Here is a 22,580-nt window from a genome sequence, read left to right as displayed (position 1 = left end):
ACCTTGCTTGCTTGGTTTCTGCACCTTCAGAGTTATCACACGTGCATTGCCGACCATTTAGAGCCTACATTTATCTTTTAAAGAGCTCTTACTTACTGTTAGTCGCAGGGTTTATTCAAGAGCCATAAGTCTTTGCAGTGTTCTTAAGGAAGATAGCAGATAATGCATTATGGTTTTGAGTTTACTTGGTCTCCATTATAAAAGCGGCGAATTTCTGTTCATATTCTCCCTTAGGGTCGTACTTCGCCCTGAACTCTACGAAATCGGTCGGTTTCCTCTCCTGCAGAGCTTTGACTGACTTCCTCATGTTCGCCTTCTGAAGATCTGAGCATTTCTCACAGGCGGTTGCGACTACTTCAGGAAGCAGCTCTGAAAATTATATGAAATAATAGAAAATGTTTCGAGACATTAATTGGATAAAAACAAAGGATCAATTAAGAGTTAATTGTGGATTCCGGCTAACCTAGTTAATCTAGTACCTTTTATTAAACTAGAAATTATACAATACATATATTCTCTGTGTATCTATACAATAGTTTCCCGTTTAATACATGTACACAATATATATATTTCTAGAGTTTAAACGCCTTTGAAAATATGTAATAGGTCTACCTTTCAACTTTCAACTGTTAAGGAGAAGTTTAGTATTCTCGACATTCTCACAAACAAGGTAAAAGTATGCCTTAAACTGGAATACTGAGGAATCCAAAAATTATATTAATATCGCAAGATGGTTTTTGATTAAACGACTAAACGTGCTAACAATTAGCCTCATGCATGACTTTTTTTTATCATTATTTATATCGTTTAAACACCGGAAAAAATAATACATTTATAAACCTTCCCATAATATTATTAAAAAATATTTAAAATGTTGAAAAATTTTGAGCTGTTGAAACGCTCATAATTTTTGGCGCGAAGTCGACAGAACTGTTGACGTCACTCGGTGTGAACGCAACTGACATTTGCTAGTTAGTGGCGAGTCAGGTCATGATATAATGGCAACAAGAATCCGAATACGAGTAAAAAATATTTCGTTCAAATAATATATAAACTTCATGCATGAGGCTAATTCACATGTGAGCTGAGCTAGGTGAAATGTAGTCATAAGCGAGCTGAAATGGAGTGGGCTGGTCACGTCCAATATAGAATCAACAACCTGGTTGGAGCAAATTGTTTCTGGAGTGGATTTGGGCAAAGAGAGCGATGCGTTTGGATGGACGAAGTCCAGGATTGAGTAAGCAGTGGTTCAACACGGAGAAGGTAGGTACCGTTCTCCAGTGGAAAAACTATAATTATTCATTAATATATATGTAGGAAGGAAGGTAGAGAGGGGGCAATAGAGAGTACTCTCTCCAGGCGGGTGTTATGCCTGGGGACCGAAGTCCACTGAGAGGTAGTTAGAAGGAGTATTAGTGACATTTGAAACTCCGTAAGCGGGATGTAGATTTCTAATGAATGCAATTAATTTTAGCTCCCCAACGCCATCTGTTAGATTATTGTGGCACGATATTTAGAAACTTACTTCGGAAATCAGCGGAGTGTTCCACCGTGCACGGTCCCTTGTCAAGCATGCAGTTGATGTAGGCGGTGAACTGAGTCTCGTCAGCCAGCACCTTGTCCACGTCGATGGAGTCGTATTTGGCGTCGTAGCAGAGCACCAGCGGGGAGAAGAGGGCGATCAATACGAGGAGTTTCATAGTGATGATATTCGGTACCTACCTAGGGATAGGTACAGATAAATTAACCCCCTCATTCATAAAACTTTACAGACCTCAATTGGTTAATTTATGATTTATCCCTTTTTTACAAATACATAAGTCAAAATGTTAACCGGGTTAACCTAAATTAACCCCTCAAGAAAGAGGTGTGAATAATACTGCTCAAAAGAAAATAGGGGCCACTAAGTGTTTTGAACGTTACGTAAAAGCACATACGTGAAAACAGGGTGTTTGGTGCTCCGTTTGCCAAATTTAAATGACAGATAGGTTAGAACGTTAACTATCTTTTCGGACCTCCAAAAAAATCTTGTGGTCGCGGATAATATTTCTTGAACTTTTTAAAATTAATTTTGATGAGCTCTGAAGATGTTACCCGTTTCAACTTGATTTAAAAAAAGTAGAAGTGGTATAAGGTCTATATTTTTATTGTAAGGTGTAATTATGATTAGGTAAATCCAAAGTATTTTTCGATATTAATTTAAAAAATCTGTGTGCACTAGGTTTTTTGGTGGCCGAATAAGATAGCAAAGTCCCAACCTATCTTACTTTTTACACACTCTGTATTTTTCACAAAATATCCTGTATTTTTTATAACAGTAAAACAAGGCTTTGGTTGTTATTAAGGCTTATAAAAAATAAATAAGTAGTCAATAGTTTCACATATTTCAATAAACATGAAATTAATTTTCTTGTAATTATCAAAATGTTAGTGGCTCTTATTTTCTTTTGAGTAATACTATATGCATGAGACAATTATGAAATAATTAAATTTCAAATATTCTTACCAATATTTTGAAGTTTCAGCAAGGAGAGTTTAGATGAAACGACAAATTCTGCCAACGATTTGGCCTATTTATACCAAAATACGGCGGAAATTCATTATTTATCCATATTTTATTAAATTGCTTTGTTCGTAGCGTAATCGTGAAATAATGGTTTGGTTTTGCCATTTGAATTGCTGAAACATTACCTACAGGTGACCTTCAGGAATTGGTTGGTACAAAATACTTATGTATTTACATGGAATTTTTCTCTTATCTGTTATTAAAATCGTTACAAGTTTCCCACGTGTAGGTTTTGACGGTTATAAATTATGTATTTTACCTACTGATGCTATCACACATGAAGCCCAAGTAAATACCTACATATAACTAGGTAGGTATAGCTGACGCTATCATGATTAGGGTTTGCAATCCGGATCCGAAATGTATGAAATTATCCGGATCTGGATCCGGATCCGCGGATATTCCCATACATTTCGGATCCGTCGTGCAAACCCTAATCATGATGAATGAATTTAAATTTTAGGCAAGTGTTTATGTGCTTGTAAGGTAAACATCCCAGTGTTTGATTGACATACTAATGCTCAATAGTTGACACCCTGTTGTCAATTCGTTTGATAATGAAATGACGTAGGAAAGTTTAAAGATGATAGAGTTAGACCAAGAAAAGTCTGCAACGATTCTGATAGCACTCGCAGTGCAAGTGTTATTTTACGTCAAACTTCAATGAAATAATGACGTATAAATAACACTCGCACTGCGTATGCTACCAAAATCGTTGCAGACTTTTCTTGGTCTAACTCTACGTACTGGGCATTACCGACCACTCGGACATCTGGCTTAACTATTAAAGGGGCCCACTGATTAAAAGTCCGCCGGACGGTATCGGCCTGTCAGTTAGAACAAAATTTTGACAGTTCCGAACAACTGACAGGCCGATACCGTCCGGCGGACTGTTAATCAGTGGCCCCTTAAGAGGAAAGGGCACGACCAGTTCTCCATACAAACGTAGTCCTCATTTTCCTGAAAGACGAATTCCAAATAATTTTTTGAAAGCTAAACACTAAATTGTGTAAAATTTTGTCTATAATGTCCAGTACCCAGGGGAAAAAAGGGGACTAATTTTGTATGGAGAAGCGACGTCCACTACTATTTAGACAAATTTCTTAGCTTTTTTTTTTGGGTAGGTCGGCCCAGATACCGCTGGGGAGACAGTGTGGAAGCGGATCTGCGTCAGCTTCAAGCCGATAATTGGCAGGAAACGGCGCAGAATCGGGAAAAGTGGCATGCTCTCGTTTCGGAGGCCAAGATCCTCTTTGGATCGCTGAGCCATATTAGTTAGTTAGTTAGTTAGTTCTTAGCTTTTACCTAATCATATTTACAAGTAAACAAGCGTAATTCTGTATTCACAATAATACTCGTGTTGCATCTATTTTCAAAGTACCTAATTACATAAAGAAAAAACTAAAGAGAGGCATAGCCATACATATTTGCGCAAATAAAGATGACAGTCGTATGGCGACTTCAGAAGCGTTAACACTGCAGCAGTTGCTGTTTCAACGTTATGGCAGAGGGATATGGAAAATTTGGCTGTAAACTTTGATAAATTGTGTCACTGTCGTTGCCGCATTACTGTCGCAATTAAAACGTTAAAATGGGCAGTGAGATCTTGGATTTATCGGTGTCGTAACGCTGTTGCAGGCGTCACCCGAATGTCACCTTTATACCTTCGAGAAGGCAAATAATTGACATCGCTAAGCATATAATAGAAAGTCGAGGAGATTAGCAGCGAAACAAGTGCCTAACATTATGTTGATAGCAATAAGCCCGAGAAATATTTTTTTATTCTTAAGTATAATGAATTCTGCACGGCGTTCCAAGCGTGCCCTTTACACGGTAAAATCAGCACCTTATTTCAGCATGCCTATTACATATTCATGAATTCAGCTGTGTTAAAAGTAGTCCTTATTAAAAAGGAGCCCTTATTAAGGACTAATGGGAACAGAAGAAAAAGTATTTAAGTATGTTAAGGCACCGTAGTTGTATTTAGTTTCTAAGCAACCTATTTTCATTGGTCTTGGGTATAGTAGTTAATTAATTAATGACACATGCGTGTTATACCTACGAGTATTGATATACCCTTCTTAGTGTAGGTATTTCAATCCATGACTAAATTTTTAATTTCCTAGGTAGCCGTGCGTTACAAAAATGATGCAATTACTGTAATGACGGTAGGTACAATAAAGCAACATTTTAACTTTATGTTCATGATATGCCGCAGTTTATATGCTGCCTACAATTATGTATTAAATCAATTCTACTTAGGTATTTGTATTTAAACCTAAGCGCATGAATTAATTGTACCTAATTGCTAATGTTAGATGTATGTAATGTACTTATAGCCGCCATTTTGTAGTTACCTATAATTTTAACATTTTGCATTTTACTGGAGCTAACAGATCGATTGATAAATACCTCAATCATTCAAATATATTCAGTAAACATCTAATTGAGAGAATTTAAGGTAATAAAAAATAGAAAAAAAAACTCAGCAATATATGTAAATAATATTAACACGGACACGAACACAAAATTTGATCAACTAATGGTTTTCGTTCATTCATTTTGTCTTTTCTTTTGAGTACTTAGATAACATCAGTCCTTAATTACATCTGACGGCTTACCCGTTCAATATTAAATTACCACCATCAAGAAATGAATAGAATTCGTTTGTCTATTAGTCTCATTAGTTACTTATAATGTCTATAGGGTATCAAGTAATGAGCCATGATATAATGTCACTGCGTCAATAGATTAAGTGCTATAATCGTGCCATCAGCAAGTCTTATAGTTAAATTAAATGTTTCTACTTTAATTGTTGTTCTATTTTTTTTGTACTTGTAAGTACGCAGTCGAATAATGTAAACAGCACGGAGTTGGAGTGACAAAGGTCCAACCATCTTCATTTATAAACGGTTTTGCGGGTTTCATGGATGCCACTTATTGTGTATTTGACATGTGTTTGTAGTGCCAGTGACTGTAAATTTTAAGGAAATAAAATGTAAGTGTACAATCTTTACTACCACAAAAAAACCTATGTATTTACTTTAGGTAAACAAAAGAGGAACATCTATTCTCACTTGATGGCATCATCGGAAGATCAGCGCTGGAAGTCGTCAGCAATGCTGAGACGAGGCCATTTCGCGGTACTTTCTTCTTTGTACGTTTTTCTGTACTGTACATTCGTAGTCAAAGATGTGTTTACATTTTTCGCCTTATTACAGAGGAGTAAGTGCAAAAGTGTAAACATATCTTTGACGTCGTCTGTGTTTACGAAAAAAAAATTGTGTAGGTTTATAAAACAGGAACTTCATTCATGCAAAACAGCAAATTCATGGTACGTCATCATCAGATATATCGAAAACAAAAAGTTTACAAATATCTGAACACGACCTTATAACTAATTTCGAACATTCTGTGTAGTAATGAATTTGGTTACCTATGTTTGCTAGTCAATATTTCAGTGCCCGTTTCATGAAAGCTTACCTATAGGTATATATATAGGTATAATAAGCTTATAGATATATAAGTTTCTGATTAAGTAAGGAAGCAAGGATTTAAATATATTTTTTGAAGCAGTGTCTATCGTTTTGTGGAAAATTGAGTGAAGTTATAACTTTGTAGTTATACTTTGGTACAATGTTTGCTAAGAATAATATATGACACTTGCGTATTGATTTTAATGAATTATTATTTGCTGATATAGCAATTATTTTTCCATATTTAAACGAGGGACTTGCTTTAGGCACAAATCAAAAAATAAGAATTAGTAATAATTTAATCCGATGCAAGCTTTTGTTTAAACACTAGAAAATAAGTAGTAAGTAAGTAACACTTTATTACGGGAGAGAGGAATACAGGTATTTACATCAGAATAGTATAGGTAATACCTACTTATTATTATGTATTGCTTGTGTACCTTAGAAATATCATGTTATTTTTCATAACAAGCATTTAAACTTTAAAGATGTCGCAAAGGTCAGAGGCTACCTACTAATTAATATAATAATTCCATTGTTTACAGAATCATTTAAAATGCAATTATCGATCATTCTACTCGTCTGTACCGGGGCCCATCTCGCTTATTCCTACGACGAGAAATACGACAGGATAGAGATAGAGAACATAGTGGCCAATGAAGACATTCATAAAGCAGTAAACGACTGTATTCTGGGAAGGATGGATTGCGGCCCATATTGGGACGAAGTCAGAGGTAATGTTACTTATACTAACAGTATAATCTGTATAATTCCCCATAAACGCGAACAACTCTTTTCGTGCTGGGTCAATTCAATATCATAAGTGATTCGGCACGCTAATTTTCTTAAGCTTTTAAATGCCACGCCTACCGTGTGCGGCGCATCATTGTGAACCTAATAGTTGCTTATCAATCTTATCAAAATGAAATAATTTAAAATTGAATGCCATTTCATTTTGTTTTGTGCCGCTATTCATGATAAGCAACCTCTTGTCAGAATCCATGCTGAATATTAGGCTGTAGTTGTGTGCGTCAGTTAACGTCTTCCGTGGTCAAAGGGTAAAAACTATTTGGTTTTTGATAGATATTGAAGATCTCTTCCAAACCAGAAATATCACCAATATGTCAAAAAAACACTTCGTCAAAAGTCTATTGTTTTCAGAGCTAGCAGCGGAAATCGCTGTGGACCGCTGCGCGCACTGCACCGAACGTCAGAAGGTGGTGGTCAGCACATACATCAGCGCCACCAAGAGCAAGTACCCCGACACCTGGCGGCAGATACACCAAATGTTCAAGAAGATCCCACAGAAATTATAATTTACTTATTTTGCAAACTCGGCGACTAAAAGAACAAAACACTGCTCGCCGCTTTTATTTATTTTGCGCTACAAAAATCGGAAATGTATAAAAAATAAACTTTTATAGTCGCGATGATGATGATGTGGCTAAAGTCTTATTAGATATCAAAACCAATTTGTTGGATAAGAAATCAATTATCTAAATAAAATGTTGATATTTACATTGTTTTTTATTGGGTCGTTACACATCAAATAAACGAAGTTTAAAAGATCTTATCACTACATGTCTAAGTTTATTTATATCGAAATCTCGCAAAACCGATGCGCGTATGCACTAAGTTTCAAAAGGTGGTTGAGAGCACTTACGAAGACTACCCAATCTGAATGCAAGGAATGAAACCTACTCTATAAATTTAATTCGATGATTAATGGTTTTTTATTCTTTACCTTTAATGAACAGAGATTAACTAGCAACTTGCTCATGTCAGTCACATTAAAATTGGCTGCTATTTAACTGATCACCAGATTTAGTAAAATTTAATACCAAAAAAATCTATTTTACCACCCTAAAATCATGAATGATCACCAAAATTATAACACCATTTTAATGTGAAATGATTACCAATTTTATTACATTTTACTATCCTTTTAAAGGAAATGACACCAAACTAATCATTATTAACCCAAAAATAGTTCATGATTACCAAATTTCAAACCCCATTTTAATGTGAAATGATAACCAAATTTTTACATCTTGCTATCCTATTAAAGAAAATGACACCAAAATAATCATTGTAAACCCAAAAATAGTAAATGACCACCAAAATCAGAACTCCATTTTAATGTAAAATGATAACCAAATTTTTAAATCTTGCTATCCTACTAAAGGAAATGACTCCAAAATAATTATTGTAAACGCAAAAATAGTAAATGATCACAAAAATTGTAACCACATTTTAATTAAAAATGTGGAAATATTTAATATATCGTTATCCTATTAAATTAATTAATCCACTTCGTCACCTTTTTCTAGTAGCATTTTATTTCTGTAACAGTCGCAGTTCTAACCTAACCTAACCCACTTTTCTAGTAGCATTTTGTTTCTGTAAGGGTCGCAGTTCAAACCTAACCTAACCCACTTTTCTAGTAGCATTTCTTTTCTGCAAGGGTCGCAGTTCAAACCTAACCTAACCCACTTTTCTAGTAGCATTTCGTTTCTGTATGGGTCGCAGTTCAAACCTAACCTAACCCATTTTTCTATTAGCATTTCTTTTCTGTAAGGGTCGCAGTTCAAACCTAACCTAACCCACTTTTCTAGTAGCATTTTGTTTCTGTAAGGGTCGCAGTTCAAACCTAACCTAACCCACTTTTCTAGTAGCATTTCTTTTCTGCAAGGGTCGCAGTTCAAACCTAACCTAACCCACTTTTCTAGTAGCATTTCGTTTCTGTATGGGTCGCAGTTCAAACCTAACCTAACCCACTTTTCTATTAGCATTTCTTTTCTGTAAGGGTCGCAGTTCAAACCTAACCTAACCCACTTTTCTAGTAGCGTTTCGTATCTGTATGGGTAGCAGTTGAAACTAAACCTAACCTACTTTTCTAGTACCATTTCGTTTCTGTAAGGGTCGCAGTGCTAACCTAACCTAACCCACTTAACTGATAGCAGTGTAACTTACTTTTCTAGTAGCATAACGAAATGCTACTAGAAAAGTGGATTAGGTTAGGTAGGTATACTAGGTATGCGGTGCGGGCTACGGGGGGTTGAGCGGGAGGGGCTAGTAATTTTGGCATCAGTTTACTTTATTTGGTAATATGTATACATTTTTTGGTAATCATAGTGGTTTATTTAGGTGAAAATATCGCATTAATTTGGTCTTCAAGATTTGGTGATCATTAATGATTTTTGGTGATCATTCAATATATTTGGTATTTGAATACAATTTGAAGTGCAGTCGTAATTAAAATGGTGGTACTTTTGTATTTTTAGGCCTTATTTTTTTGGTGTTCAGTAATTTTTTTTGGTAAGCATGATTTTTTTATTTAGGGTACCAAAGTATTTTTTGGTGGTCATTATATTTGTAGCCTTAAAATTAGCGCGCGCGACAAAACACGTGACGTAGTAAAGGTGATAATGCGGCGTCAGCGTCATTGTTACCGACGACGCTGCATCTGGTAATTTCCTCGAATGAGCGACAAAATGAATGTCATAATCGTAGTAATGTAACTGCAGTTGACATCCAAACGTCACCGTTATTAAACCGTAATATTTTAATCTAAACGCCACGCGCCAGTATGACTCATGATAGTTTAAATTTGATTATAAACATTACTTTTACTCAGTGTTAAAGCGCATTCAGACTAGCGGTTTTTCATCGATTAGAACTTGTAAATTCAGTTTCGTAGGTGGTGCATCTGATACTCAACCTGATGTAAACCTAACATACTACTTATACACGTTATAACTTTGCTACCATTAACATTGGGGAATCAAATATATTTTAACTAAGCAGAGACATTGCTACAAAATTATATTTTTTCAATTGAAAGAATAGATCGAGTAAAAAAACAATTAAGAATTAGGAGGTCCACCGCGAAAATCGAAAATCGTAATTTACAACAATAGACGAACGAACGAAGTGGTTCGCGTTAGGCCCTCAGGATTGCTCCTGTGGTACAGGCATGCATCGTAACCCGTATTTACAAGCATTGTCACGTCTTTAAGCTCGTATAATTCCTCCTGTCATGTAAGCGTTTCTAACCACCATGCCGCAATGAAGCGCGATTGAATAGTACAGACGTAGAAAAATATCAATCTGAAACCGCTCTTACAATAGTGTGGGTACCTACTGATAATTATTTGAATTAAAAGGTATCACAATGGTGAGACGGGAATATTTCCTCATTCTCATTAGATGAGCTAACGTCCCGCACTTATATAAGGTAGACAATGCCAATCAATCTAGTATTACCCTGAAGACTTTGTTAGGCACTATTTAACTCAGATCAGGTAAGTATTTTTTAGACTTAGTCATTTTCTTATTTTCGTTTATTCAAAATATGACAAAGAAGTAAACAATAAACTATATTGTCATTGTGTTACAGTAACTCTTCTAGTCTAATGTTGACCTGGTAGACAATAAATCTAAATAAAACCTGACTTTCAGTAACAGTGTATTAGGTCACTATAGGTATGAACAAAGGTACAACGATTGCAATTTAAACCATTTTACTCCGGTTATATTATATGAAAATAGTAATTTATATATTCTTATGAGATGAGATGGAGGTACTTTATAAAAAAATGATGTTTTGGTTTTCTTGTTTAACCTGAAAAAGTTATCTAAACACCAGACAATTTCACACACACTTTCTGTTCAGCCATATAAAAAAGGTACCACTTTTTAAGTTGCTACGAAATCCAATTTATGCTAACATACGACGTTACCATTGATTGTACGAGTATAATCAAAAATAATATTCAGTGTTCCGATGACCGTGCTTTAACAAAATAATGGTATTTTGCTCCTTTACCTTATGAGTATTCCGGAAAAATTCTATTTAATTGTCTAGAACATAAAAAGCAAGATTGTATGCAGCCTATGCTCCAAAGTTATAGGACAAGCATAAGAGCAAATAAATTTATTTTAATTTAAATCTTCTCCAGAATGCGCGTACTCCTCCTGTGTTTGGGATGCTTGTTGGCGACCGTGGCGGCTGTAGAATACGTAGAAATCGACACCGGAATACTCTTGGATGACGAGTCCAAGTGGAAGATGCTCTTCAACTGCCTGATGGGCCGCGGCCCTTGTGACGGGTACGAAGATATAAAAGGTATGGATTAATCGTGGTAGCCGTAGGAGTTCAAAACTAAGCCTTCGGTGCTGTTGAATGACGGTGAACGTCTTTGACTGTCTCCTTGGCCTTTGTGACAAGTACCAGAATGTAAAAGGTATGGATTTCATGGTTATGTAGGTCATAAGAATAAAACTCGCGGTAATCTTGTCCGACGAAGCCGAATGAAACGCATATCTTTGACTGCTCCATGGACCGTGGGTCTTGTGAAGAGCACCAGCATGTTAAAGGTAGGTATAGGCTTCATAGCCGTGCCCTATCCCACAAAACTTTACAAGTGTACAATTCGACAATATTGTTAAATTGTAAACAAAAAAATGTACCACAATAATTACAAATATGTATTCATTACAAGTCTGCAGTATACAAATATGTCATTTTTGTGAAAGCGTATCACAAAGAATAAAGGTATGTCACGACAGCTACATAATTGTAGAATTGTTGATTTGTAAATATACAAGCGAAAAATTGTAATGTTACAACTACAAATATATAACAATTTATTTTGCTTCTTTAATGTTGAAGGTAGTTTCACTTTATACGCAATACGCAAGAATTACATTAATTATATTTATATAGTGATCTATCTACTAGCATTTACATACCAAGTATACCAACTAACATTACAGTGGATTTGCAAGATAAACTGACCATTACGCACACTGTGTAAATAAACAAATTGAAGGAGATAACGCAAAATTTAAATGATTTAGGAATAATGAGAGAGAAAGATCGGAAATACTTAAGGGACACTATGTGGCAAAATTGAAAAAGGAGTACGATGGTAAGCTCAATTTGAAAATATGCATTTTTTCCCAGGACCTATGAGTATATCGTAAATTAAATTAAAGCTAAGTAAAATTGGCGTTACATATGTACCTATATATGAAATTCATGACACCTAGGATCACTATCACTGCTACTTGAACTAAATATTTCGTGGTAGGTATACCTATGTACAAAGGGTTGGAATCGCTAAATATGATAAAATCTGCAATTACTAGTATTCGTACAGTAGCAACTGTAGCAAGAGGGTGCGACACACGTTTAGAGAATTGTTAAATTGTAGGTACAATTCTACATATATGTATAATTATTACTACAATTTAATGTAGCACAAAACAATTGTCAGCTACAAATTTGTACATTTTCCGGGAAAGATATGTAGCGTATGTAAAGTTTTGTGATACAATAAATTGTAGACTTGTCGATACAATTTACATATTTGTAAGAATTTTCCACTACAAATTTGTTACTTGTATATTTTGTGGTACGCACATTTGTATTATTACAAACTTGTAACTTGACACTTGTAAAATTGTAATTGTAAGTTTTGTGGGATAGGCCACAGTGGCCTGATGGCTGTAGGAGTTTTTAAACATGTGCTCAGCCCGCTATGCTCAACGAACCTGAGTCTTGAAATAGTAAGTACCAGGATTTTAACGGTATTGATTCATAAACTGATTTCCGGAGGACATCAAAAACGTGCTCAACCCTCAACCTCAGGGTGGTCGGAGGAGATCGAGAATGCCCTCACCCTCGGCCTTCGAGCATCAGTTTTTCACTCTATCCAAGAGTACCTAAATACCAATATGTTAAAAGTACGCATAGACGGGTAATTTAACATATTTAAACAAAATATATAAGGTGCTACTTTATTAGTTGCAGATATTTATACAGCTGATAGTAGGGGAGACCGAGGTGAGTTGTGACAGAGGAGAGTTGTGACATTTTCGATTTTTTGGAATCTATTAACTAAAAACTGGGTCGCAATAGCGCGCGTTTGTTAGTTCAAGTTGCGAGCTAACAAACGCACACAGTTGCGAGCTCACTAACAGTTATTAGATTCCAAAAAATCGACAATGTCTCAACTCTCCTTTGTCACAACTCAACTCGGTCTCCCCTACTCGGTTCCTGTACGTCTACCACCAGTTTTTACATTGACATAACGCTCACGTCTACGTAATTTACTTTCTGTACATCTCGCTTGCACTAATATGCGAGTACGAGCGAGATGCATAGAAAGTAAGTTACGTAAACGTGAGCGTATCTGTCAATGTCAAAACTGGTGGTAGCCGTACTGTACGGCTACCACCAGTTTTGACATTGACATAACGCTCACGTTTAAGTAACTTACTTTCTATGCATCTCGCTCGTACTCGCATATGCGAGCAATAGTGGAAGCGAGATGTACAAAAAGTAAATTACGTAGACGTGAGCGTTATGTCAATGTTAAAACTGATGGTAGAGGCTCTGGAGTATATTTAAGTATAAAACATTATAGCTTATACGATGTTTTTTTTGGAGAAAACTGAAAAACAAATTTGCTACGTAAAACACCCTGATAATGTGATTATTAAATGTGAACTCATTGAACAGATTCTAGTACCTCTTTTACCTAACACCTAACTGTCTGGCAACAGTTTTCCCCTTCGAACCATAATGAAATTTATTTTATTGTTCGGTAAATTAAAACAAAAAAAAATATTAAATATTCTTCATTTCTATTTAAAGTTAATTGTTTTAAAGTAAAGTATCATGTTAAAATATCTGAAACTAATAAAGTAGCACCTTACATATATATCAGTTGAGTGTTTTATTCACCACGTTAAATAAGAGTAGGTAGGTACAACGTAAATATTGCCAATCACAATGTCATGCTAATACGCAATTGACCAGGATTAGTTGAAGGCTATGACAATTAAACCTCTAACAGATGCTACCTACAGGTCGGCCGTATAGAACGTCGTCGGCCGAAGACTTTGAGCGCTTGTTCGCAATAGACGTTCAAACTCTGCTAGAAGATGAGGACGAATGGAAATTCCTTTTTGAATGCCTGATGGACACAAAGCCTTGTGGTCAATATTATAATGTTAAAGGTAAGGTAACTGAGGAAAATCTGAATGCTGACTAAAATTTTTATTTTTGATGACGCTTCTGGGACGCATAACATAAGTGGAGCTGATACTCTTATAATAATGTGTTTACTGATTAAAAACGTATTGAGGCGTAATAATATAAAAGTAATTTATGTAAAATATGTATTGTATTAAAAATATTATATTATATTAAAATGGGGTGAGTAGGGATTACAAGGGCAGTTGGGTTATGAATGGGGTGAGGAGGGATGACAGAGGGGTGAGTTGGTTTTTACAGGCTACTGCTATTTACGTAAATTATATATTCTAATAACAAATCTAGTTATTATAATGTTCATAATCCCAAAGTGTCGATCCAACAATTTTCAAAACTCATCTAAATTAGGAACTATTAAATAGTAGGAAATCCCTCGTCACCCCAACTACGGGGTGAGCTGGGATTGCCTACTATTAGGTATGTGTTTATCGTTGAAATTATGAAATGAAAGAACAAATATTCATTGACAAACTAAAATTCATAACTACATTCGGAACACTTTTTTTGTATAAATCAATGTGCCACAGCCACATATAAAAATAAACTTTTATCCAGGTTTGAACTGTTTGAACTTCGATTTCGTCCCTACTCACCCCATTTTACGGTAACTCACGTGAATTATTAGTCGCTATTGGCGACATGTTTGGTGATATGTAAGTATTGTACCTCCAAAAAATATACAATGGGCACTTAATCGGTAAGCGATTCGCTTTTATTCTAGTCCATATAATTGTTATGTTGATGTATGGTCATGAACAATGCTAAAATCTTATAATATAAGATTATAACAAAACTTTAAAGTGTCTTCAATCTTATAAATATTTATAAAAACATTTATTACGGTACTAAACTTTAGTTTAATAGATGTTTTTATGACTACAATACAATAGCGGGGCACTTTAATGGTTCATAACATAGTTTATACCTAATAGGTTATTAGTATTAACAATAATTTGTGTTCACAAAATTCCAACTGATTCTAAACTATAATTATGCATAGATGTCTATGTAGTATGTAGTGTAGATATGTAGAATTGTATATAAATGTAATGACTTCGGGCTCTAGTGTTGGGCGTCTATGTAATCGCAGCTAATGTTATATGTTTTCAATTGTATATGTCTTCTTAGATGCTAACTAATTGGTGTTATAATACATATGAATATCGCTTCTCAAAATATACATCGGTACAAATGAATTAGATAAAAATACACATAGGTACTTTCTTACAATTGATCAAATATTTATATATGTACCTACATTATTATAGGGTTTGGTTGTGTTGAAAATAGGTTTGTAATAGCAATAGCACCAACATCCAACATGTATCGCAATAATTTGCGCAGGCGTCAACCATAAAAAAAATGGCCATGTGCGAGTCGGACTCGCTCACGAAGGGTTCCGTACCATTACGCAATAAACGGCAATAAAACACGTTTGCTGTATGGGAGCCCCACTTAAATATATATTATATTCTGCTTTTAGTATTTATTTGTTGTTATAGCGGCAACAGAAATACATCATCTCTGAAAATTTCAACTGTCTATGTCTAGCTATCGCAGCCTGGTGACAGACAGACGGACAGTGGAGTCTTAGTAATAGGGTCCCGCTTTTACCCTTTGGGTACGGAACCCTAAAAAACTGGACAAGTGCGAGTCGGACTCGCCCACCGAGGGTTCCGTTAGTTTTTAGTATTAACACTTTTAATCAACAATAATTTATATGTATACCTAACTATTGGGAAATATTAGTAGGTAGGTATTTCAAATATTTATATTTGTATTATTTAAATATTTATTTTTTTCTCTCAGATACGCTGCCTAAACTTGTCCAGAGCCAGTGCGGAGGATGCACCCCTGAACAAAAGGAGAAGTTTGAGAAGACCTTGAAACAGTTTCTGGAGAGGTACCCCGCGGATTATACGGAGCTTTCCAATAAGTTACTCCCTAAGCCTGCATAAATGATAATTATAAGAGCGGTTTCACACTGTCCGATCCGGAATTCGGATGAAGTTGGAGAAAAAAAAGGTAGAGAACGCCCTGTGGCATCAAGTCCTTTTATTTTTGTATTGGCGCTTTCTTTTGAACAACAAAAAATAATTAAACGTGAAAAAATATATTAAAAGGCACTTTTTGCTTGTTTGTAGTCGTATCCGACATCCGATATAGGGTCGGACAGTGTGAAACCCCTCTTATACCTAATATCTATTGGCTTTACGCTAAAAATGTTGTATTAAATGTAAAAGTTCGACATTGTCAAATTTGTTTTTGTACATACGCCGAGCAAGAAGTTGGCTAATCAATAAAAGGACTTATGCAAGTGTTTTAACAATAATTAAGTATACCTACAACCTACCCAAAAACGACAAAACATGTATCTTCTTCTTCTCTCGTGTCGAGGCTCCTCTAAAACGCCCTCCACACTCATGCGCGAATCGCGGCGAGAAGCCGCGAACACGAGTGTGAAGTTTTGAACGCAGACCTGCGAGCGGGCTTAAAACTCTAAATCATAGGTTAGGAATCCTGTAGACGGAGTTTAGAGCAATTATTTCATGAAACCGATGCTGCCAAAAATACTGGGGTGCGGGGGGCGAGGTGAGCGAGGTCCCGTGCCGTGATTGGTCCGTTCAAAGACACGGACGTCACACAAAGACACTTTCGACTCGAAAATGGAGTAAAACTACCGTATATTGTGGCAGAGGGGGTAGAGCTACTATGCTCAGTCTGGAGGATGTCTTGTCTGTGCTGATGTGGTCTAAACAGTGGATGCCCAGAATGCAGCGGTGCTGACAGCAAAAACAAAACATCTACCTATTTGGCATGCACAAATCTGCACATTCTTGTTTCCGCCGAACCTCATAAGGTCAAAACGCTTCTCCAGTTATGGGCACAACCGTTAATTCAATTCGGTTTTTGGTATGTAATAAAAAAAGATATTGGCAATAAATAACGGTGAAGTATTTCGATACTTCGGAAAATTTTGCACACATGCATCATTTTTAGTGTCATGCATATATTATTTTGTTATAGGCTTATCGAAGAGCGAATGGCAGGAAGCTAGAAAAATAGATGAAAAAAAGGATATGGCGGTGGCGCGCCGCGCGAAATTTGCTATGGAAATTAGTTGCTATTGCAATAGCAAAGTGGGCTAAATGATATCAAGGAAACACAAAAAATTCACAGATTTCGTGCCTCACACGACTATCGAGCACATTGGAAATGAATCTACGGAATTCGAAAAAATATTGTCGCTGAGCGACGAGAAAGTCTGGATAAGGAAAAAGTTACAAAATAAAACTACAACGTTGAATGATAATTATTTTATTCTTAGACTAACACAAGTATCCTGGACATAACGCATGTGAACAAACAAATTGCAAAATTTCCACACGCGTATCCAAGTTTGAATAATTGTCGCCGTGGCGCATAAGTATAGGTACATATTTCATTTTTCGATTAATAAGCAGGATATATTAATGTTCAAAGTACAAGAAAATTATTACACGGCAAATCCGTAGTCAACTCGAGAAGTGGTGATCGGCAGCGGCCCATTTGCTGCAAGATATGAAATTTTCTTGACAGCAGTTTGACGCGACGAGAGATGACCATAACAGCGTTTGTCTATGTTGCACCAAACCTGAGTTCCAATAGGTACTACCAGGGTTCAGCATCAGCTATCTTGGGTAATGCTCTACCATGTGCTCATCATGACGAATCGGGTGTCCAAAACAGCGTGTGCCAATGTTGCACCAAACCTGAGTTCCGCTAGGGTTCAGCATCAGCTCTATCTTGGGTACTACTGTCCTAAGTGCTCATCAAGACGAGTCGGATGACCAAAACAGCGTGTGCCTATGCTGCAACAAACCTGAGTTCCTTTAGGTACAGCCAGGGTTCAGCATCAGCTCTATCTTGGGTACTACTCTCCTAAGTGCTCATCGAGACGAGTCCGATGACCAAAACAGCGTGTGCTTATGTTGTATTAAACCCGAGCTCCACTAGGTACTGCCTGGGTTCAGCATCACCTATCTGCTAGCAGCCGCCAGCAACATGCTGAGGTGAGACCATTTCGTGGCACTTTTTCTTGTTTATGTTTCTCTGTATAAAAGTTTTTATTTTGTGTTTCTCCCTCTCCCTCTCCCTCTCCCTCTCCCTCTCCCTCTCCCTCTCCCTCTCCCTCTCCCTCTCCCTCTCCCTCTCCCTCTCCCTCTCCCTCTCCCTCTCCCTCTCCCTCTCCCTCTCCCTCTCCCTCTCCCTCTCCCTCTCCCTCTCCCTCTCCCTCTCCCTCTCCCTCTCCCTCTCCCTCTCCCTCTCCCTCTCCCTCTCCCTCTCCCTCTCCCTCTCCCTCTCCCTCTCCCTCTCCCTCTCCCTCTCCCTCTCCCTCTCCCTCTCCCTCTCCCTCTCCCTCTCCCTCTCCCTCTCCCTCTCCCTCTCCCTCTCCCTCTCCCTCTCCCTCTCCCTCTCCCTCTCCCTCTCCCTCTCCCTCTCCCTCTCCCTCTCCCTCTCCCTCTCCCTCTCCCTCTCCCTCTCCCTCTCCCTCTCCCTCTCCCTCTCCCTCTCCCTCTCCCTCTCCCTCTCCCTCTCCCTCTCCCTCTCCCTCTCCCTCTCCCTCTCCCTCTCCCTCTCCCTCTCCCCATAATTCACAACAGACACCGATAACGAACTCTGCAAAACATGAAGTCATAAATGTCCTGTGAAAAATGTCGTTCTGACTTTTTGACTATTTTAAGGTTAGGCTACAGGGCAAACCCTTAACACTGGCTACTGTAATAAACGCCATAAAAAAAAAAAAAAAAAAAAAAAAAAAAACCCTTAACCCGATCGTCTTTGTTTTAGGCTCAAATTGTAGCTGACTAAATTGTCCAGAGCCGTTTTTCTCAAATTTTTGATATCATTCTTCGTTTCCAAATTATCGAGCACCAAAATCAAAAATTCGGAAAAAATTGAATTTTATTTTCACTATTTCGACCATAACTTTTTTTGTTTTTGACTTTCTCGAATAATTATTTATGCACCTTACAGCTCTCGTGATTATGCGTCTTTTGAGCCTATTTTTTAATATCATATCTTCACAACTTTCCGAGATAAAAGGGGATCGCACTTTTTCGTGAAATCGGACCGTATACTGGAGCGAACGAAAAGACATTTCCAATGTCAAAAAGTAATAGCTATTTTAGATCAATCCTTTTAAAGAAGCCTTGCCTTGCATTAGAACTACTAAAATGAAATCAACAATCCAGTAACGCAAGGAAAAAGTGACAAGTAAATCACTCGTTTTATCGTACATACTACTAAACTGCTTTCTTCTTCGGCACAGAATAGATAAGACACAGTTAGCCCTCTGCGTACGACACGCAAACATTGCAGTGGCAACGATTCGGTAATCGGTATATGCTTTCAGGCTATATACAGTGTGGCCCAAAGATACATAATTTTCTTATGTGCATATTGTTGATAATTTTAACTAATCTTTGCGTTTGTGTATCAAAGCAGAAGGAGAATATTGTGAAGATAATATGTTATATTTCTTATAAATAATTGTAGTGTTCATTTTTATTGACATTTTGTAAAAGACATGTACTTAAATAAGAAAATTATTCCTACAAAAATGTTGTCAACGTAATATAGGGCCAGTCTACTAGACATTGTATATAGCATTGCACTAATAAGTAGGAACCTGTATTTGTAAGGGCCCCGAAAATGAAATCAATTTGGTATCAAATTCAGCCAGTATAGAATTAGTGATGAGTCTCTTTAACCTTTTCGACGCCGACGACACTGAAGTGTCAAAACTGAAATTGAACTTTATGCATATGCAAGTAGGTCTATGTTGCTCTGTCTCTGACCGATTAATCAGTTTTTGACGTTGAACCTGCGGTGCGGATATATCGGTCATTGGCGACCAAAAGGTTAACCACGTAAAAAGTGGACAATCTTCACGTATCTTCTTCTTGCCTGGGGCGTGCTTTGAATGCGTCCCGTTACGTCGACCTCTCAAGACTGGTTTTAGAAATGTGCACCTCCACTCACCGCCACTCGCCGACAGGACTCGATCCCAGTGAGTACTCTCTTATTGACCATATACACGAAGCCACTAACTAAAACCATCCACTTAGAATTGATTTCCATTAAAATTAAACGTTTAGTTCTTAGATTGATCAATAGGTTTGTTTTTAAGAAGCAGCCAATGTTGGATTGGTTTAGTTAGTAAATTGAGCTCGTGTAAACATTGTATTATTTCTGTTCGTTTAGAAAGTGATTTGCGGACTGTGAAAGCGTAACAGTACATGTGTTGATGAAGTTCAATGCCAGTGTGAATATTACAAATAGTGTCGATTTACCCAGCAGTTTTGAGTGTGTATATTTTTTTATGTTTATTTGCCTCGTAAGCATAAGCGACTTGCGGAAATACTTGGTGCCGTAAGTCGTAGACTAGTTTCAGGTGTATAAGTTACTAAGTTACATTTCCATACCTATTAGTCAATCCTTTTGACTATACTTTAAGGGTCTAAAATATGATGCCCTAAGTTTACGCATAAGTATTTTTGAGTACAATTAGCATGTTGTGTCAGATCCAAATACTTACCAACGAGTCCATTTATAACTTAAGTTGATAGGTAACTAGAGCACTTATTTATAATAGAGTCAGCTTAAAAAGTCAATTTAAAGTTTATGATTTGCTAATTTTATAAAGTCGGTAATGGCAAAATACCATTACGTATGACGACAGACGATATTTAAAAAAACCTTCAGTTAGTACATAAGACTTTGGTAGCTTTTGCATTTATCGTATTTTGTTATAATCATTATTAAACAGTCCTTACTTAAAATTGTATTTTAGAATCACTATTTCCAACAATGCTCATAATATATTCTAAAAGTAGGTATTCTTGTATGCTCTGTTAAATTTCATAGGATTTTTTATTGGGATTTATTGTAAATTCTATAAATAGTAAAAACCGTAATAAGTGCAAAGTCGTGATAATTGGATGATTCTATGTAAGTACTTACCCGTAAACGAGAAATCAACAAACCAACAAACAACAAATTCCATCTCCAGGTACCAGGCAAGCATAAACATGAAGCATCTACTCCTCCTCGTGCTAACGGTGGTGGCGACCTGTTGTGCCCAGCAGCAGTACTACAACCGCTATGACAACGTCAACGCCGACTCCATCGTCCAGAACGATCGAGTGCTGCTCGCCTACTACAAATGTGTTATGGACAAAGGGCCTTGCACTAAGGATGGAAGAAACTTCAAAAGTAAGTTTTCCTTACACACTGACTCTAACTTTTGATTCGTGAGTCTAAAAACTATGAAAAATATCATGAAAGTAAAGCTTAGTAAATAGTTCCAATGAAAACTGTAGCAAACTTGATCGGTTAGACCGATTTCGAGCTTTTTCAAATAGTCTACCCTTCTTAGTAAAATCAAGCAGACCGTACAAATCTTGCGACGGTACTCCCTTTTGAATATTATGTAGGTACATGATACCCACTTAAGCCTCCGTTTAAGGTAGTTTATTGTAACATTTGTAACGGATGGGTAACTTGGAACCCTATACTGAGCATAGCCCAAAATGCTCTTGGCCAGTTTTATTAATCTAATATAGGTAAACTGTGGAAGGGATCTATGATGTCCTTAATTTAAAAAAATATGGAAAATAAAGACTTGATATGGTATTTTTTGTGGATTAAAGAGTACATTCACACTTGTTTCTTGATCCATTTTCTGAATGTGGTATCCCATTGTTTTAGAAGTGCTCCCCGAGACGCTGTCCACTGCGTGCGCGCGCTGCTCTCCCACACAGAAGGTGATCGTGCGCACGCTACTCCTCGGCATCAGAGCCAAGAGCGAGCCGCGCTTCAACGATCTGCTGGACAAGTACGACCCTGACCGCTCCAACCGGGACGACCTTTACAAGTTCCTGGTCACTGGCAATTAGAGATAAGAGCAATAAATTCTGGTAAAGAACTTGTAACATGGCAAATTGGCGAGAAAAATTGACCAGCAAAAACAAAAGACGAGTGACGAGGGCATACTTTTTTATCACCGGCCAGTACGCGCGGTGGCTACATCGTGCAGCAGGGCTAAGATGGCCGGCTCTTTATCATTTGTCACCATAGTCTGTCACGTTCTAAGAAGTATGTAAGTGTGAAAGTGACGCATGACATGACAGGTGATAAAAACGCGACCATGATACCGCTGCAGGTTTGCCATGTTATAAACTGATAAACTCTAAAGTAAAAAGGAACATCTCTTAAAAATTGATCGATTAAGGGGCGCTGTTCAATAATAGTCAGCTATTACTGATATTTTAATACTTGCCTCCAGTGAAAATGTTATACTGGACAAACTGAACTCTGTACATGTTGTTGTTGGTTCCAATTTTGAATCTTGCTGATATCGTCAGTGGTGACTTTTACATGTAGCATTTTCCACGGTCTCATTGTATTCAAAATTTTACGGATATCCGTC

General features: G+C 37.0%; 4 protein-coding genes across 5 annotated transcripts; 3 read left to right on the top strand and 1 right to left on the bottom strand.

Annotated features, from left to right (window-relative positions):
- Positions 1-108: 108 nt before the first annotated feature.
- LOC134797890 (ejaculatory bulb-specific protein 3-like) lies at positions 109-1,738 on the bottom strand. Its single transcript, XM_063770239.1, has 2 exons — positions 1,526-1,738; positions 109-369 (listed from the first exon to the last, which is right to left on the bottom strand). Exons 1-2 carry the CDS (start codon positions 1,698-1,700, stop codon positions 182-184), a joined length of 363 nt encoding a protein of 120 aa, XP_063626309.1. The 5' UTR covers positions 1,701-1,738; the 3' UTR covers positions 109-181.
- A 3,658-nt stretch (positions 1,739-5,396) lies between these two features.
- LOC134797889 (allergen Tha p 1-like) lies at positions 5,397-7,371 on the top strand. The gene is made up of 3 exons (XM_063770238.1): positions 5,397-5,564; positions 6,588-6,776; positions 7,204-7,371. The coding sequence occupies exons 2-3, from the start codon at positions 6,599-6,601 to the stop codon at positions 7,356-7,358; spliced, it is 333 nt and encodes a 110-aa protein (XP_063626308.1). The 5' UTR covers positions 5,397-5,564; positions 6,588-6,598; the 3' UTR covers positions 7,359-7,371.
- A 2,959-nt stretch (positions 7,372-10,330) lies between these two features.
- LOC134798296 (allergen Tha p 1-like) lies at positions 10,331-16,424 on the top strand. 2 transcript variants are annotated; one of them, XM_063770691.1, is made up of 3 exons: positions 10,331-10,346; positions 11,004-11,170; positions 15,917-16,424. In XM_063770691.1, the coding sequence occupies exons 2-3, from the start codon at positions 11,005-11,007 to the stop codon at positions 16,063-16,065; spliced, it is 315 nt and encodes a 104-aa protein (XP_063626761.1). In that variant the 5' UTR covers positions 10,331-10,346; position 11,004; the 3' UTR covers positions 16,066-16,424. The 2 variants fall into 2 exon arrangements, with proteins under 2 accessions (XP_063626761.1, XP_063626762.1); XM_063770692.1 differs by lacking the exons at positions 10,331-10,346; positions 11,004-11,170 and adding an exon at positions 13,893-14,070 and having other exon boundaries at positions 15,917-16,080.
- Positions 16,425-19,990: 3,566 nt separating this feature from the next.
- On the top strand, positions 19,991-22,207 carry LOC134798295 (ejaculatory bulb-specific protein 3-like). The gene is made up of 3 exons (XM_063770690.1): positions 19,991-20,159; positions 21,162-21,364; positions 21,860-22,207. The coding sequence occupies exons 2-3, from the start codon at positions 21,181-21,183 to the stop codon at positions 22,045-22,047; spliced, it is 372 nt and encodes a 123-aa protein (XP_063626760.1). The 5' UTR covers positions 19,991-20,159; positions 21,162-21,180; the 3' UTR covers positions 22,048-22,207.
- The last annotated feature ends 373 nt before the right edge of the window (positions 22,208-22,580 follow it).

Source organism: Cydia splendana, chromosome 16, assembly GCF_910591565.1.
Source record: "Cydia splendana chromosome 16, ilCydSple1.2, whole genome shotgun sequence".
Lineage (NCBI taxonomy): Eukaryota > Metazoa > Arthropoda > Insecta > Lepidoptera > Tortricidae > Cydia > Cydia splendana.
The sequence above is the reverse complement of the archived record's forward strand: the minus strand, read 5'-3'. Positions and strand labels throughout refer to the sequence as shown.